Raw genomic sequence first — 14,436 nt, forward strand, 5'->3', positions numbered from 1 at the left:
CATTAGATTTTTATCAGCAAAATAACAAATTAATATTCAAATATATTTGTCACTTTGCTGATAAAAATATAATGCTTTTATACTTTGAGATTTATACTTTGGAGAGAGTAGCAAACTTTAATATGGGAAAATATGGAAAGTAAAACATACTTTAGTAATATATCTGTTTACACAAAAAGTCAAATCCATTGAGGACTGCAGTTTTAGAGTGCGGCAGCTTGCAGCTCTGCTTGTATCTGTAATTATTGGGTTTTTTAAATTCAGATGTTTATTTATGGATGTAACAGCTCACTCTTATATATACAGTTATGTATAATTTAACCTTCTTAAAGTAGTAATGTAAATTTAATTTTGATAAGAAAGTTCTGTGCATATTTCCATTTTCCCCAGTCTTTCTGTTCCCTTTCCTAAAGCCAACTATGCCTTCAAAAATGTCAATTTCTCCTCATCCCCATTTTGAAAATTAGCAGAATTTTACATTTTAAAAAACATACTGGATCTGAGCTCATTTTCATATTTATGTTCACTTGGACTTTCTGAATAAATATGAAGGTTTGGTAGCTCTGCTGTTGCCTAATAGCCATGAGCAGATGGTTGGGGTAGTATTTCTACTCGTTATGGCTCTCAGCACTACCTTGACCTCCCCTTCACTCTCAAGCACTGCAGAATTGGAGAACATAGCCACACACATTCTTCTTTGCCACATGTAAGTGCCACAGGAAAGTTAGCTACGATGTGGGGGAACCGTAATCAGGCATATGTAAAATCACCATGGCCCAAAATTGGGTAGGGGAAGCGGAGCTGGAATGTTTAATGCTTTCTGCTATTGCATGTTCCCAATTTAATTAATTTCTACCTCATCTGGGGATGGGGTGGGAAACATACAGCCTCTATAGGGAACCTGTATATTTTCCCAAAGGACATATTGACAATGCCAAGAATTATGGGGCACATGTTAATTGGAGAAAATGGTTGGGGATATAGGATCAGGTTTTCTGTGCCACTTCTTGTGCCCAATTCTGGCACTCCTGCGACTGCTTTAATCTTAACTCCCCTCTCCACCCAAGTAGATTATGATCTTCTGTATCAGGTTTGGCACCCTCCACTGACTGCTGCCCATGAGCTTGCTTTTTGACCAGGGCTGTAACTTAAGGAGAGGGGAGTGCCCTGTGTTGATTTTCTGTGCAGGTATTGAAAAAATATGGATTTCCATTGATACATTTTATCTGTGCATGTAGCAATAAAATTTTTGGTTACATCAGCATATATTCCGGCATCCAACTTTCTAATTCTCTGAATACTCAACTTCAGCTGGATATTTCAAACTTCTACGTGGCATTCAGCACCCTCCCCTGACTGTTACTGCCCTGGCCCTTTGCCATCAGTAGCATAATCCCTTTTCTCCTCAGGTCTAGTGTCAGTGTTTTGTTTCTGCTCTGGCCAACCCTATTCTTCCTTTGCAGCAGTTGCACCAGTAGTCTGAATTCTAAGACTCTCCCTCTCCCTTGCGTTAAACACATTTGTGAATATTCCATGACATCACAGCAGTATAACCTATTGGGCGTCTCTTTCTGGTTCTTTTCTTGGGCAAAATTAAGAGTTGGCAGCTTCATTAGGTCTGGAACCTTACAGCTTAATAAGCATAGTAATGTATAATTTCATTACTGCTGAATATGCACTACACCAAGCCGTCCTTGATGGATGTCAGGAAGATTTAGCAGGTGCAGAATTTGCTGGCCAGTGTCCTGATGCAGATGTGGTGCTGGGAGTATTTTATTCCTCTGTTGTTGCATCTACACAGGTTTCCTTCTCAACATCCAGGAGTGGTTCAGGTTGTTGGCTGTGATCTATAAAACCCTAATGTTTTGTACACTTGTTGTGCCATAAATGTACCTTTTTCATAAATACCTTTCTATGGAAAGATGTTTTACATTGCCAGTCTTGCTTCTCACACCACCAACTCCCCTGAATGACCCCAGTAGTTTGTTAATAACTTTTATCTGTCATGAAGATCACAGGATTGTTAAGATTGGCTTTGTATTGCCTTTGCTATTCTCTGCCTGCCAATGCCTCTTCTTTTCTTGAATTCCAATTATTTTAGCAGTTCTGATCATTTGTGGTCTCAGAACACCTTACTGAATTTGAGGGACTGGAATTTGATTATAGTACTAGAGACGAACAAAGATGCCTAGTTAGCCATTAAGAAGAGCAGGTGATCCTTTTTACAAGATGGATGCTCGTATTCTGGACTTCGGGGCCTCTTCTCCTTTATCTTTTCTTTGCCCCACTTGTCTGATCAGACAGTTTTGAACATAGTACGCTGGTCTGCGTTCTGCTTGTAAACCCTCTGATTGTGACACAGTTCTGGCTGCATCAGTTCATCACTCTATCCCAATCAAGGTTCTTAACTTGGACTCTGACAGTGCTGTAAAAAAAAAGCAGCACAAGTGCTGTGCATTCAGAAGAAGGTGCTGGAAACCAATTGCATTTGGGGATAAACAGAAGATGGGGAGTTTTATGCACCTGTTGAGTTTTATGCACCTGTTTAAAAAATAACCCTGGAGCAGGATTGAAGGATCCCAGGCTCCTTGGAGGAAAGAGAGAATAAAAATGTATTAGAAAGGTTAAGAAAAACCCTAGACAGCCCCTGGATATCCATCCATAATTGGTTTCTTCCTCCAAGAAGGATAAACTGGAAACTAGCCTAGCTCAACAAAGCTTGTATGGTGATTGCAACATGAATTCAGGAAAGTTGCTCACACTAAAGATAGAGACTTTATGTATCCTAAACTGCTGTGAAGAAAGTAGTTTAAGAATCCATTATGAAAGACTATTTCCGCTAAGGAATACTTGCTCTAAAATGGGTTCTATTTTGCAGAATGGGTCCTGCTATCTGTTGAGGTGGCTTTCTGTGTTCCATTGAATTTTGGAGCTGTCCCAGGTTCTGATATTCCTCATGCAGCCTAGCCATCTAGATTGTGGGAACTGCTACCTTTTCGTTGAGCACATGGCACCAGTCTGTCTCTTCTAGGCATTGCTCTGTTCCATGGAGGCTCACTACTTTGCCACATCAAGCTATCTTGTTGGGGCTTGGCATTCTGAGGGAATTCTGCAGAGTGGGTATTGAGTTGAAAGTTATTGGCCAAACCATGGAGTAAATAAGCCATTGGGTCCAACTTCGTATTGTTATCCCCCCCCCCTTTTTTTTAATCTAAAAACATTATCTGGAGTTTGATCCATGCTTTGCCATTGACTTCTGGTGTTATTTAGTTATGGGTATTTCACCTACTCTTCCTTTATGGTTGTTTCTATGGTTTGATATTTAAAAATAATACCAAGTTTAATGTTTGACGTAGGCTTGACTTCAGTATGTAGTTGAATTCTTCTATAGGAGGTTGAATAGGTGTTGGTAGAGTGGCAGGCTCTTTTGGGTGTATGTATGTGTGTGTAATTTCTTTAGTTGTAGATTTCATTGACTTTAGGTCTAGTCTGCCATAAAGACCACAGAGCCTTGTGAATGGACTCTTGAGCAAATAACTATTTTAGTGCAAGATTATGACATTTAGGACAGCATGTACACTTGGATAACACACATTTTCAAGTCAGCTACCCCACAATTGTTCATGCCATTTTAGTGAGTTTTAGGAGAGAAAAACTATCAAACATCATTAACCTCCAACAACTAGCATCCAGTAAGTAGACTGAAAGTATGTACTTTCCAGTTCACTAATATACAGTCTCTTGCTGCTTAGCTTAGAATTCTAATGGAGCAGCAATGGCTAAAGTGAGAGGATTCTCTTAAGTTGATGAGTAGGAATGCCCTTTTCTTCACAAGAGATATTTCTGTTGTTCTTGAATTTCCTACGAGATATTCCAACATTAATGTATCTGGACAGGCACTGACTCTCCAGTCTCGAGCAGAGTATCTCATCCTTTCAAATGGAGATAGTGGGGATTGAACCTGTGACTTTCTGCTTGGCTTTACAAATGCTTCACTTCTAGTCTTCATTCATTAATGACTTCTGAGTTATTAATTTGTTGGGGAAAGAATCTGATTTGGGGGGTCCAATTCTAAAGGGCTGCTGTCTAATGAGAGTGTAGTATATTAAAGTAGATGCACCTATTATGTGAACGTAATGACCCAATCCTATGGGCGGGGTCATGTTGTGGAGCTGGCACAGGGCTATGCCAGCGGATGGGGTAAAAGTTCTGGCAGCTACTTGCCCCTCAGCTTCACAGTGGCAACACCTAGAATTCAAGGGTGCTGTGGAGCTGTGCCGGCATGTGATTGGTTGCTGATACAGGGGAGCAAGGGTGGCAGGCCTTCCCAGGGGCGAAGCCGACATTAGTTGGCTTCCATCCTGGGTTCACAGGCTGTTGTGCCATGGCCTGGAGCCACCTTTTGGGGAGAGCTTTCTGGGGTGGGCCGTGGAGAGTTGTTGTTTTTCTTTTTCTGTCCCCCTGCGCTGCTGGAAAGCCCTCTGGAGATAGCAGAACGCCGCCGTAGTGGCACTATCCCCATCTACCTGGGGCTGTGGATTGGGCTGCCTGGCAGCTTTTATGTGTTCAACCTATGCTTTTCCTTCGATTAAAGAAAGGGAACTTCTCTCCACATATGTATCCAGACGTGGTACCTTCCAGCATAATCCTCAAATGTAACTATCTAAATGAAATTACATGTCATGATGGACACATTTTGATGTGAGCTGACTTCTTGAACTTTGAGGATGGGAAAAGTCGCATGTCATCCAGTCATATGCTTCTTTACTCAGAAGTGGGGGCTGTTGATATAGAAATGAAGTAACCCAGTTAGCCACTGGCAAGATGATGAAACCTTCCAATTATTTAAAATTGTTTAGTAGCAGTGCCAGCAAAAAACTGAATAATTAAGAATAAATGTTAAGTATTTGTTTATTTCTCACATCAACTACTATCTGCTTTCTTTGATGTGAATACTTAAAAAAATTCCTCATTCATTCTTTTGTTTGAATTACTCTTTGACATTTTTTGACATCTTTTGTATAGTTTATGCATATTAATATAATTGTATTTACTTGTAGGTGGCTCTAACCAAGAGAGCTGATCCAGCTGAATTGAAAACAATATTTTTGAAGGTATGTTAAAAGTAAATATTTTATTCTTTTAAAAGCCTGATTTTTTTCATATCTTTAGCTCTTGCTGCATTATTCATCTCTTGATAGTCTCCTAACCATTAATCATTCGCTGTATTATTACCATGTTAGATTTAAATACCACTATCAAAAATTGAACAATGCACTCCAACAAGACAAATACATTCTTGAGTGATTATTGTACAGACTCAGTGAAATATAACTATCTTGAAATTAAAATGTATTGCGCACCCCCCCCCATAGAACTGATATTTAAAAATCTCTTACACAGAAGAAAAAAAAAAAGAATTCCCTTAAAACATGTATTAGTACCAGAATCTATAACCATTTTAATTACCTATTTCTTGAATCATATGACTGAGGGATTACGGTAATACAGAGATATATTTTTATTTATGGAGGCGGCAAGAGAACAACAATGTAGTTGTTACCTCTGGGAATACTTGTATGGAGGTGGTACAGATGTAAATCTAGACAAATTGTAACCATTGATCAGTGATCAAAAGCAGGTATTGGAATTTCATGCTCCCCCTTCCAGACATTGTTCTTAGATATAGACTGTGTCCTTTATCCACAGTTTGGTACATGAATAGCTCTTGCTCTATTAATTGTAAGATAGTTGATGCTTCTGATATTTTAATTACATGTCGATTAGATTGGTTTCAGCATTGCAGCTTAAAAATCATGTTCCGTGAATCTGCTATGAAATAGCTTGACCAAACTATAATTCCATGTAGCTTACTTGAGGATCTGAGAGAGCGCCAGTTGCAGCCAAAAATATAGTGTTCCACTAGGCAATTTTTGGTCTCTGACGCTGTGTGTGAGTTTAGTGTCACTACTGACCTGTGCATATTGGCACTGTTTTTGCTAACGCTTTTAATCTGGTAGCTGCCTTCTTCCTAGGGGTATTGGTAAAGCAAATCTGGTTTATGAAGATGAATTCCATCTGAAGTTTGTGTTACTGCTGCTTCGTCTTTTGGAATGGTGTGAAAAAGCAGATGCAACAAAAAAATTTACTCATTTGGATTGAGGAGTTTCAGAAGCTGGTAACACACTCACTGTTTGGGAGACAGCTACAAGATTTCTTTGGAATTTAATCTGCGCCTGCATTCAGACTTCACAGCAGCTCCAACTGAACTCTGATTAAATGTCCTGTCTGGCACAAAAACAGTTCATTGCTGTGCTTTTGCTGGCTCCTCGGGCTTCCCATCATCCTTTGTGCGCAAAGAAATTCTCAGCTTTATTGAAAGATACAATTCATTTGAATACAGGTGAATTCGAGCCTGTATATTGGGGTTAAACCAAGCTTGTGTGGTTTACAGAATCCCATTTTGTGAAGAGTAAACTGACTTCAGTTCTATGGTAAATTGGAGCTTGCTGAAGCTGAGAAGTTGCATATAGGATTTGATCCTTTTAGAAGTGAAGCAGCATCAAGAACTAGATTCAGTAGGCCACTCACATGGAACAAGATATCAAAATTAGAGACGGTCGCAGAGCTGTTGCAGTAAGTGGTCATCTGTTGATCCCTGGGCATACACATAACTAGTGTCTCGGAACTGCCAGGTACAAAGTTCACTCCAAATCTGTTTGTTCCACATTTTGTGCTAATTTATGACCTTAATATGGCTTAATTTAGTTGGGTGTACTTTTATCTCTGAGTCTGAGAAGATGAGGCACTAAAGTTTTCTTTCATTTGGCTGGGAAATTTCCTTGAAAATGTTTGCTGCTCAGAACAGTTGGGAAGAAGGGTAAGATAAAGATATACATCTGGCTGACACATATTTTTGAACAAAGCTGAAATAAATTCTTTTTATTTCTGATTTTTTTTCAGCATTTACAAAGTGAACATGCTGTGTAATAAATACCTAAAACAGCAATAAGTATTTTATTTTTAGTACATCTTCCCACCAAGTTCACTTGGGACCACTGAAACAGATATTAGGCTGAAATAGGCAATTAAATTTCTGGGAAAAAGAAGGAAAAGCAAATTACGATACAACTAATGTAGCACATTATCACATCATTTCCCATTTAATTTAAACACATTGCAATCAATGTGAAATCCGTTGGTTATGTATTATTTGCTCTAGAGATACTTTACCCAGTACTTTTTTAAAAATCCAGTATTGTATTTGTACAGACTTAAATGGGTTACAACTAGTTAATGCTTGAGTATTTAAAATATATGATTATCCAGTGTGAATTTTGAAGGAACTTACCAAAAAGCCATTAGGCATTATTGTGTAATATAACATTCTCTGTGGGTATAATTACCAAAGTGGGGGAAAAATACATGACTGCATAGAACCACCTTTTTGAACATTTTTTATTCCCAAACTAATAGAATTTATGTTTTTCCCCCCTTTTGTCATGATAATTTCCCTGAGTAACTCTACTTCTTGTAACTCTCCTACCATAACCTAAGAGATTAGACTTCAGTCAAAATGAGCAAGCTGACATTTTCAAGGTCATTTTCTATATGTAGTGTGGGGGGTACGTGATTAGATTTCAAATACACAAGAATAAATCACAGTGGGTAGAAACAGGGACACTGAAACCTTGTGCTGCTTTCTATTATTGAATGTCTTAGCAGGGGGTTATACTGGGGGAAAATGAAACATAGAAGTGTTGAATGGCTGACTTATTTGATTTGTTTCTCAACAACTGTTGTGTTAAAAAAGTTTTCCAGCTTAAGAGAAAGATTCTCTCCCAAACGATTACATTGAAATCGATTGGTCGGTTTGCCTATAAAAATGTGTGGCTGGAAATTCTGCTCAGTGTACAATCTACTAATTAGGCCCGTCACAACACTTCTGTTGCTTATCTGCTCATTGTGAAATCGGCTTTAATGCTGTATTTGTGGTTCTTTTAAAAAATTCTCTACATTTTTCTGTCATAGTTTTGTTAGTTGCTGGAAGGCTATCAGGCATGAGGGAGAATATAAATAGGAAACAGATTAAAATGTTAAATGTCCTTTTAACAGCAACATTAAATTACTGCCAAATGATAATTAAAACTCTAAACAATGTGAATATAATATTGCTAAAGATTCAGGGCAGGTTTTTTTCTTAAAAAAAAAAACTTGCCAGAATAAATTACCTGTATGTGGTTTAAGTCTATAGGCAACTGTGGGGAAAATCCCATACACACTCTCAAAGAAAAACCAATCTGTATGTGCTGTCCAAAGATTTGTAGTTATTTAAAATACTTATATCTCACCATTCTACAGTGCCCAAGGCAGCTTACAAAATATAAAGATGTACAGTTAAAAACAGCTGAAACATAAATCAAGTTAAAACTGCACCAGATATGTCAAATTAGAGCTGTAACTCCTACAGCTGATATCTCCACTGATATGTTCTCTTTTTTTCTTTTGCCAAATGTGTGTCTGAATAATTCTGCTTTGCATCTTTTAAGGAAACAATATCCTTGAGAGCTCTGCTTACTACATATTGGTCATGTTCTAATGAGGCTATATGGAATGAGTACTGGGAGAATACTTCATTTTGTAATACAGATTGTCACATAAAGCAAAACATAACTTATTTGTCATTTGGTGTAGATAACATTCTGTAGAGAATCATAGAAAACATTTATTTGGCCATCTCAAAATAGAAATAAGTCACAGCAATTAGAAATTTTAATTTTTCTGTTCCACTCACATCATTGCCAACATGCAAAACTTTTTCTTGGAGTCAGTTAGTAGAGACATATACCGTGTTTTCTCGACAATAAGACCTACCCCGAAAATAAGCCCTAGCATGATTTTTTTGTATTTTTGGAGCTTGCTTGAAATATAAGCTCTACTCCAAAAATAAACCCTAGTTACAGATTCTCTGGCACAGCCCCTGCCACGTCCCCGCATGCCCCCTCCCCCTGGGGGCTATGCCCCTGGTGTGCAAAAAATAAGACATCCCCTGAAAATAAACCCTAATGCATCTTTTGCAACAAAAATTAATATAAGACCCTGTCTTATTTTCGGGGAAATATGGTATGTATTTTTAAAAGTTGTTTACAACTACACTTTAGTGTTGAAAAATATAAAATTAATGAACTATGGGGTAATTTTCTCACCACATTTTTTTTCTGTTCATAGAAATGTAGCTGAATTTTGTGGACACTGTTTACTAATGTGTAAAGACACTGATGATAGTACTGCAAAGCTGTAGAGCTGTTCACAATGCAGTCTGCCCTCCACCCCAGTGCGGCTGGGATAGAATTTTACCCCAATGGCAAAAATAAGTAGAATTTTGGAGTTTTCTTTGTATGATCAGAAGAGCATCTGGAGTTTAAGAAAACTATACTTTGCTGATACACATCCTTCCCCCAAGTTTGGCTTATATTATAGACAATCTATCCAAGCATATCAACTTTACAAGTAATCCTGATTCTTATCTTGCCAGAAGAACTGGGAGAAGAGTCTTCCTGCTTCTCCCAGAAAAGTGAGAAATTATACAAGTAATAAGAGCTTCTCTAATATGATATACTCTTGGGTCTCAATACTCAATACATCCCCATGAGGCAAACGCATGCTTTAAAATCTTCGATATCTGCCCTCAAGAATAGCAGAGGGGAGGGCATCATATCTTACTAAGGTAACGTTTCTTCTATGGTCAGATGCTTAATATGAGGCACCATCTCATTCTTATTCACTGTGTAATTTTGTGGATCATAGAGAAGACTCATATCTGTATCATCGTCATGCTGCCTTTCAACATCTAAAACTCTTTGATTCACCAAAGCCTTTGCCTAAGTGTAATCTTAAGCCTGGAAAAATTGTGAGAGGCAGTAATATCTAAAGGATTCTGCACTTCAAGAGAACATAATAACCATGCTCTACGTACTCGTGGGCAAGGTTGCATAGGGGCTGACACTTTCTCCATTGGTTGCCGTAATCAATTGTCAGCAATACTGTTATATGCATTTGACCAACCCAGAAAATGATTATTAATTATTTTCTCAAAAAGGTATTGATGTGTTTCTTAACAAGTTAATTGCCTAGATGTGTGTTTTTAATGCATGAGTTAGTAACTCTTATCATACCGCTTGATCCTAAAGCACTTATATTCTGGGGCAGCCTGTTTTGGAAATGGGATTGCTAAATGTTGAATCCTGTTTCTTGTGACCTGAAGGTTCTAATGGAAACTCCAAAGGCAAAGCTTACCAGTATCTGTAATAACTCAGGCTTTCAAAACATTGGAGGTGTTCATGATCTCTCTTCTCTGTCTAAGACTGCTTTCCCCCCTCTTCTTTCTGTTACAGTCCATAGATTTAGTCCATTGTTCAGGAAAAAATAGAAATGCCTAATGTATTCTATGTGTCCCCTCCCCACATGCCTTTGTAATACTATACAATTTCTTGGGTTAGGGCCAGTAAGGCATATTGAGGGCATTTTTATTACTGCTCTTCATATTGCTCCCCCCCCTTTCTGAAGCAATTTTAGTCTTCAAATAAAAAATTGTTTTAACTCTGCTTTCATTCTTTTCTGCTTATACTCCCAAGAGGTAGATATTCGGGAGTAAAAAAAGGAAGGCAGAATCTGAAAAATGTTGTCAGAGTCATGAAACACTAATGTTTTGCACATGTCTGCTAAGTATGAGTGGACATAACCCTGCATTTATTAAATTTATACACAAGAGGGGTTGTCTTGCATATTCCACAAGTTGTTTCACCGGCTGTTTGGTGGCATTAAGTGAGAGATTGCACGAGGACCAAAGACTCTGAGATGCTTGATTTAGACACTCTTTTAAACCATTGTTTGGAGAGTCAGAAAAGAGATCTACATATATTTGTTGCTTTTCTAGTTAGCGCTAACCTCACTTGGCTGTGGTGGAAAATAACAGCATTTATGCATTTCCATTCAGCTCTCCTAAGTCAGAAACTGGAAAAGATAAGGATTTTAACCAGCCTCTAAATCCAGTACGTGCTACATATTGCAGTGATGGCGAACCTTTTTGAGACCGAGTGCCCAAACTGCAATCCAAAACCCACTTATTTATCGCAGGCGCTACCACGGCAATTTTAATCCTGCAGCCATTGAGGTTTTAGCGAAAAAATGGTTGGGTCTGAGGCGCAGGCGCAAGCATTTGGGAGTAAGCTTGCGGATAGAAGGTATTTCAGTTTCAAGCAACAATGGAACTCTTCAAACGGGTAAATTACGCACTTTAGGAGGGTTGATCTAGGCTGCAAGCCCCATTACAATCAACCGAAATTTCATTCTAGGTAAACGATCACGCTTTACGAAGGTTCTTTTGGTGATGAAAATCATTGGCCAGGCTTTAATAGGCCGCTTTAACAGGGTTACCTATACTGCTTCCCCAAAACTAGGTCTTAGATTTAATGCTAATAATTGAGCCCAGCAGCCCGGGCCAGCCTAGATGTGGGGGGTGATTCCCCCCCTCCATGATGAATTCTGTGCGTGCCCACAAAGAGGGCTCTGAGTGCCACCTCTGGCACCCGTGCCATAGGTTCGCCATCACTGACATATTGATTTTGGGGGGGGCTAATGTGGAGACCACAGCACATTATGGAGAAGCAAAACATAATATGAGTATAGAAGCCATCTATGTGAATATATGAGTCGTAGTTTAATTTTGATCTTTCAAACCTCTGTTTGTCTGATGAGCCATATGAATTCCAGGCCTTTTCTCACTATTTTAAAGTGTGTATATTCACATGACCATGCGTTTTATGGATTGCATAGTGCCATTGTGGGGTACATTCCATTTGAATTCCTTTTAGGTGTGTCTGTCAATGATGGAACATTTTTATCATGCCACACTGTTTATTATCAACCTTTGCCAAAGAAAGCACATTGTGGTTTTTGGGTTTATATGTGGGGTTGTGGGCTACTATTTTAGGATGTAACTGTTTTAAATTGTTATTTTACGATGTTTTGTATTGTTCACCGCCCTGAGCCCTGTTGGGATAGGGCGGTATATTAAATCTAAGAAAGAAAGAAAGAAAGAAAGAAAGAAAGAAAGAAAGAAAGAAAGAAAGAAAGAAAGAAAGAAAGAAAGAAAGAAAGAAAGAAAGAAAGAAAGAAAGAAAGAAAGAAAACTGCTCAAACATTATATATTACAAAATCACAATCCTGTGGTGTTAGGTCAAATAAAAATATATAAGAAAAATTGATCTTTATCCTTTATTGGTTTCCTAATTTGTTGCATTTATAATTTCAAGTGGCCCCACTTAAAAACAGTACAGGCAATTCATAATGTTTTAGCAACCATCTCATATTTAGTTTTCTGATTATCTACATTTTGGGAGAGGGTAATTTCTGTTTCTTGACTATTTCACAGGCTGAATTCATTATATAAGATATTTTTTACCTAGTGCTGTTGATTATATATGGTATTTCTATTCATTTAGTACTATATATAGCCACACTGAATTTTGTAATGGAGAGCAATTGCCTGATCATGAGAGCTGCTGAAACACTTTTACAGAGGAGCCTACTTTGCATCATTGTAGAACTGCATTGTATATGCCAAGTATACAGTATCTGCATGTAGTTTTCTAATTAAAATGCGTTTAATTTGAAAGATAAAAGACTATAGGCTGCAATTCCCCATGAAATTGTTTGTATTTTTATTTTCTTTACCTTGGTGTGGAGAGCCAGCATGGTATAGTGGTAAAGAGCAGCAGACTCTAATCTAGAGAACTGGGTTTGATTCTCCACTCCTCCACATGAAGCCTGCTAGGTGAACTTGGGCCAGTCAAAGTTCTCTCAGCTTCACTTACCTCACAAGGTTCCTCTGATTGGGGAGAGGAAGGGATTGTCATTGTGAGCTGCTTTGGGACTCCTTAAGGTACAGAAAAGCAGAGTATAAAAATCTGTTCTTCTTCGCTTGCTATGAGGGACCTGACTTACAGAGGACAGAAATCCTGTATGTGTACTGCTGTGTAGCATGCTTTGGCTCTTGTAACAAGACAAGAATGAGAAACTGATAGAGCTGTACTTACTGCTGTCATTGCTCTGCTGTTTGTAAAGAGAGGGCAGCACTATGGGGGCTGTACACTCCTATGGCAACGGTATGTTCCTGATCAGCTACATATAATCTTTCCTTTCTACAGATAATCAGGTGAGCATTAAATTACAACTCTGTCAAAATATAAAAATCTAATTCTTCTTTTTTTTCTTTTTGAAACAGTATGCGAGCGTTGAAAAAAATGGCGAATTTTACATGTCTCCTAATGACTTTGTTATACGTTTCCTGAAGATAGCAGGGGATGGCGTTCCCAATCCTGCCACAGTTCAGTTGCTTGGAGGTGTGGTGGATCAGACTAAAGATGGGTATGTACTGAGGCATTTATTTGAATTACCTCTTTGCTAGTAGCTTAAGGAGGTGGGAAAAGAACGCACTGCACGCTCCTTGCTCTTTGCTTACAATGTACTTGAAAAATGCTGTACCTATCAAGTTTTTTTGCCATCAATTTCTACTGGTAATTTCTGAATAGAAGAAAAGAGGTATTAGATAAGAGCACACTCCTTAGAAGACGCTGTGCCAAATTCTGTGTACCCTTCAACTGAATTTTATGACCTATTTTAATTGAAAAAGCTGTGCTTTGTAAGCAATGCACTTCTAATCAATATTGATAACAACATTGAGGGTGTTCAATAAATACAAAATGACTTGCTAGCATGAGGAATATTGGAAAAGGCTTATTCTTGAACTGTCGTGACTCGTCAGGTTATTAAATCCCAATGAAACATTTATAGTAAAGACTGTAAATAAACATAATAAATAACATTTATGACCGTGCAATATAACTATCACTGGCTGGACAGAAAGCTGTGCAGGTAACATGGCACATCCATCAGAAGCATGTATAATAAATGAACACTAGCCAGAATGATTGCTATTGAAGCCCAGGCTTTATGCCGAATAACTGAACAAGTAGGGTTTTGGATCTCTATATGGGAAATCTGTTTATTCCTGAAAGTTTGCTTTCTCGTTCTACACCCCCACTTTTCAGAGTAGGTTACAGAACATTTTGTCTTCAGATTGCCTAGTTCTTATATATCTCATAATTACCACTGGCATGAAAATCCCAGCGTATTTTAACCCACATATCCCCAAGAACATGGCTTTGGCCATTGCTGTGAATTTTGCCTCTTCTGCTGAAATCTGAAATTATGCCATGCCAATTTGCCCTTGCATAACAGTGGATCATGTTGTCCAGCTGCTGCTTTGGGAGATGCCAGACAGGTGTGTATGTAAAACATAGGCAAGTCACAGCCAACTAATGGCAACCAGTAGAGTTTTCAAGGCAAGAGACTAACAGAGGTGGTTTGCCATTG

The 14,436-nt window shown here is 38.3% G+C and overlaps 1 protein-coding gene across 3 annotated transcripts in view; it reads left to right on the plus strand.

Annotated features, from left to right (window-relative positions):
- The window catches only part of SLC25A13 (solute carrier family 25 member 13), a 117,746-nt gene that overhangs the window by 21,304 nt on the left and 82,006 nt on the right, over nt 1-14,436 (plus strand). For 2 of the 3 annotated variants that reach the window (XM_048510970.1, XM_048510969.1), the window contains 2 exons: nt 5,061-5,114; nt 13,286-13,428. In XM_048510970.1, the coding sequence (XP_048366927.1) occupies nt 5,061-5,114; nt 13,286-13,428 (197 nt within the window). Of the gene's footprint in view, nt 1-5,060; nt 5,115-13,285; nt 13,429-14,436 lie in introns of those variants that run through there. The other variant, XM_048510971.1, reaches the window with a different exon arrangement.

The sequence above is a fragment of the Sphaerodactylus townsendi genome, linkage group LG11 (genome assembly GCF_021028975.2).
Source record: "Sphaerodactylus townsendi isolate TG3544 linkage group LG11, MPM_Stown_v2.3, whole genome shotgun sequence".
In the NCBI taxonomy this organism is placed as follows: domain Eukaryota; kingdom Metazoa; phylum Chordata; class Lepidosauria; order Squamata; family Sphaerodactylidae; genus Sphaerodactylus; species Sphaerodactylus townsendi.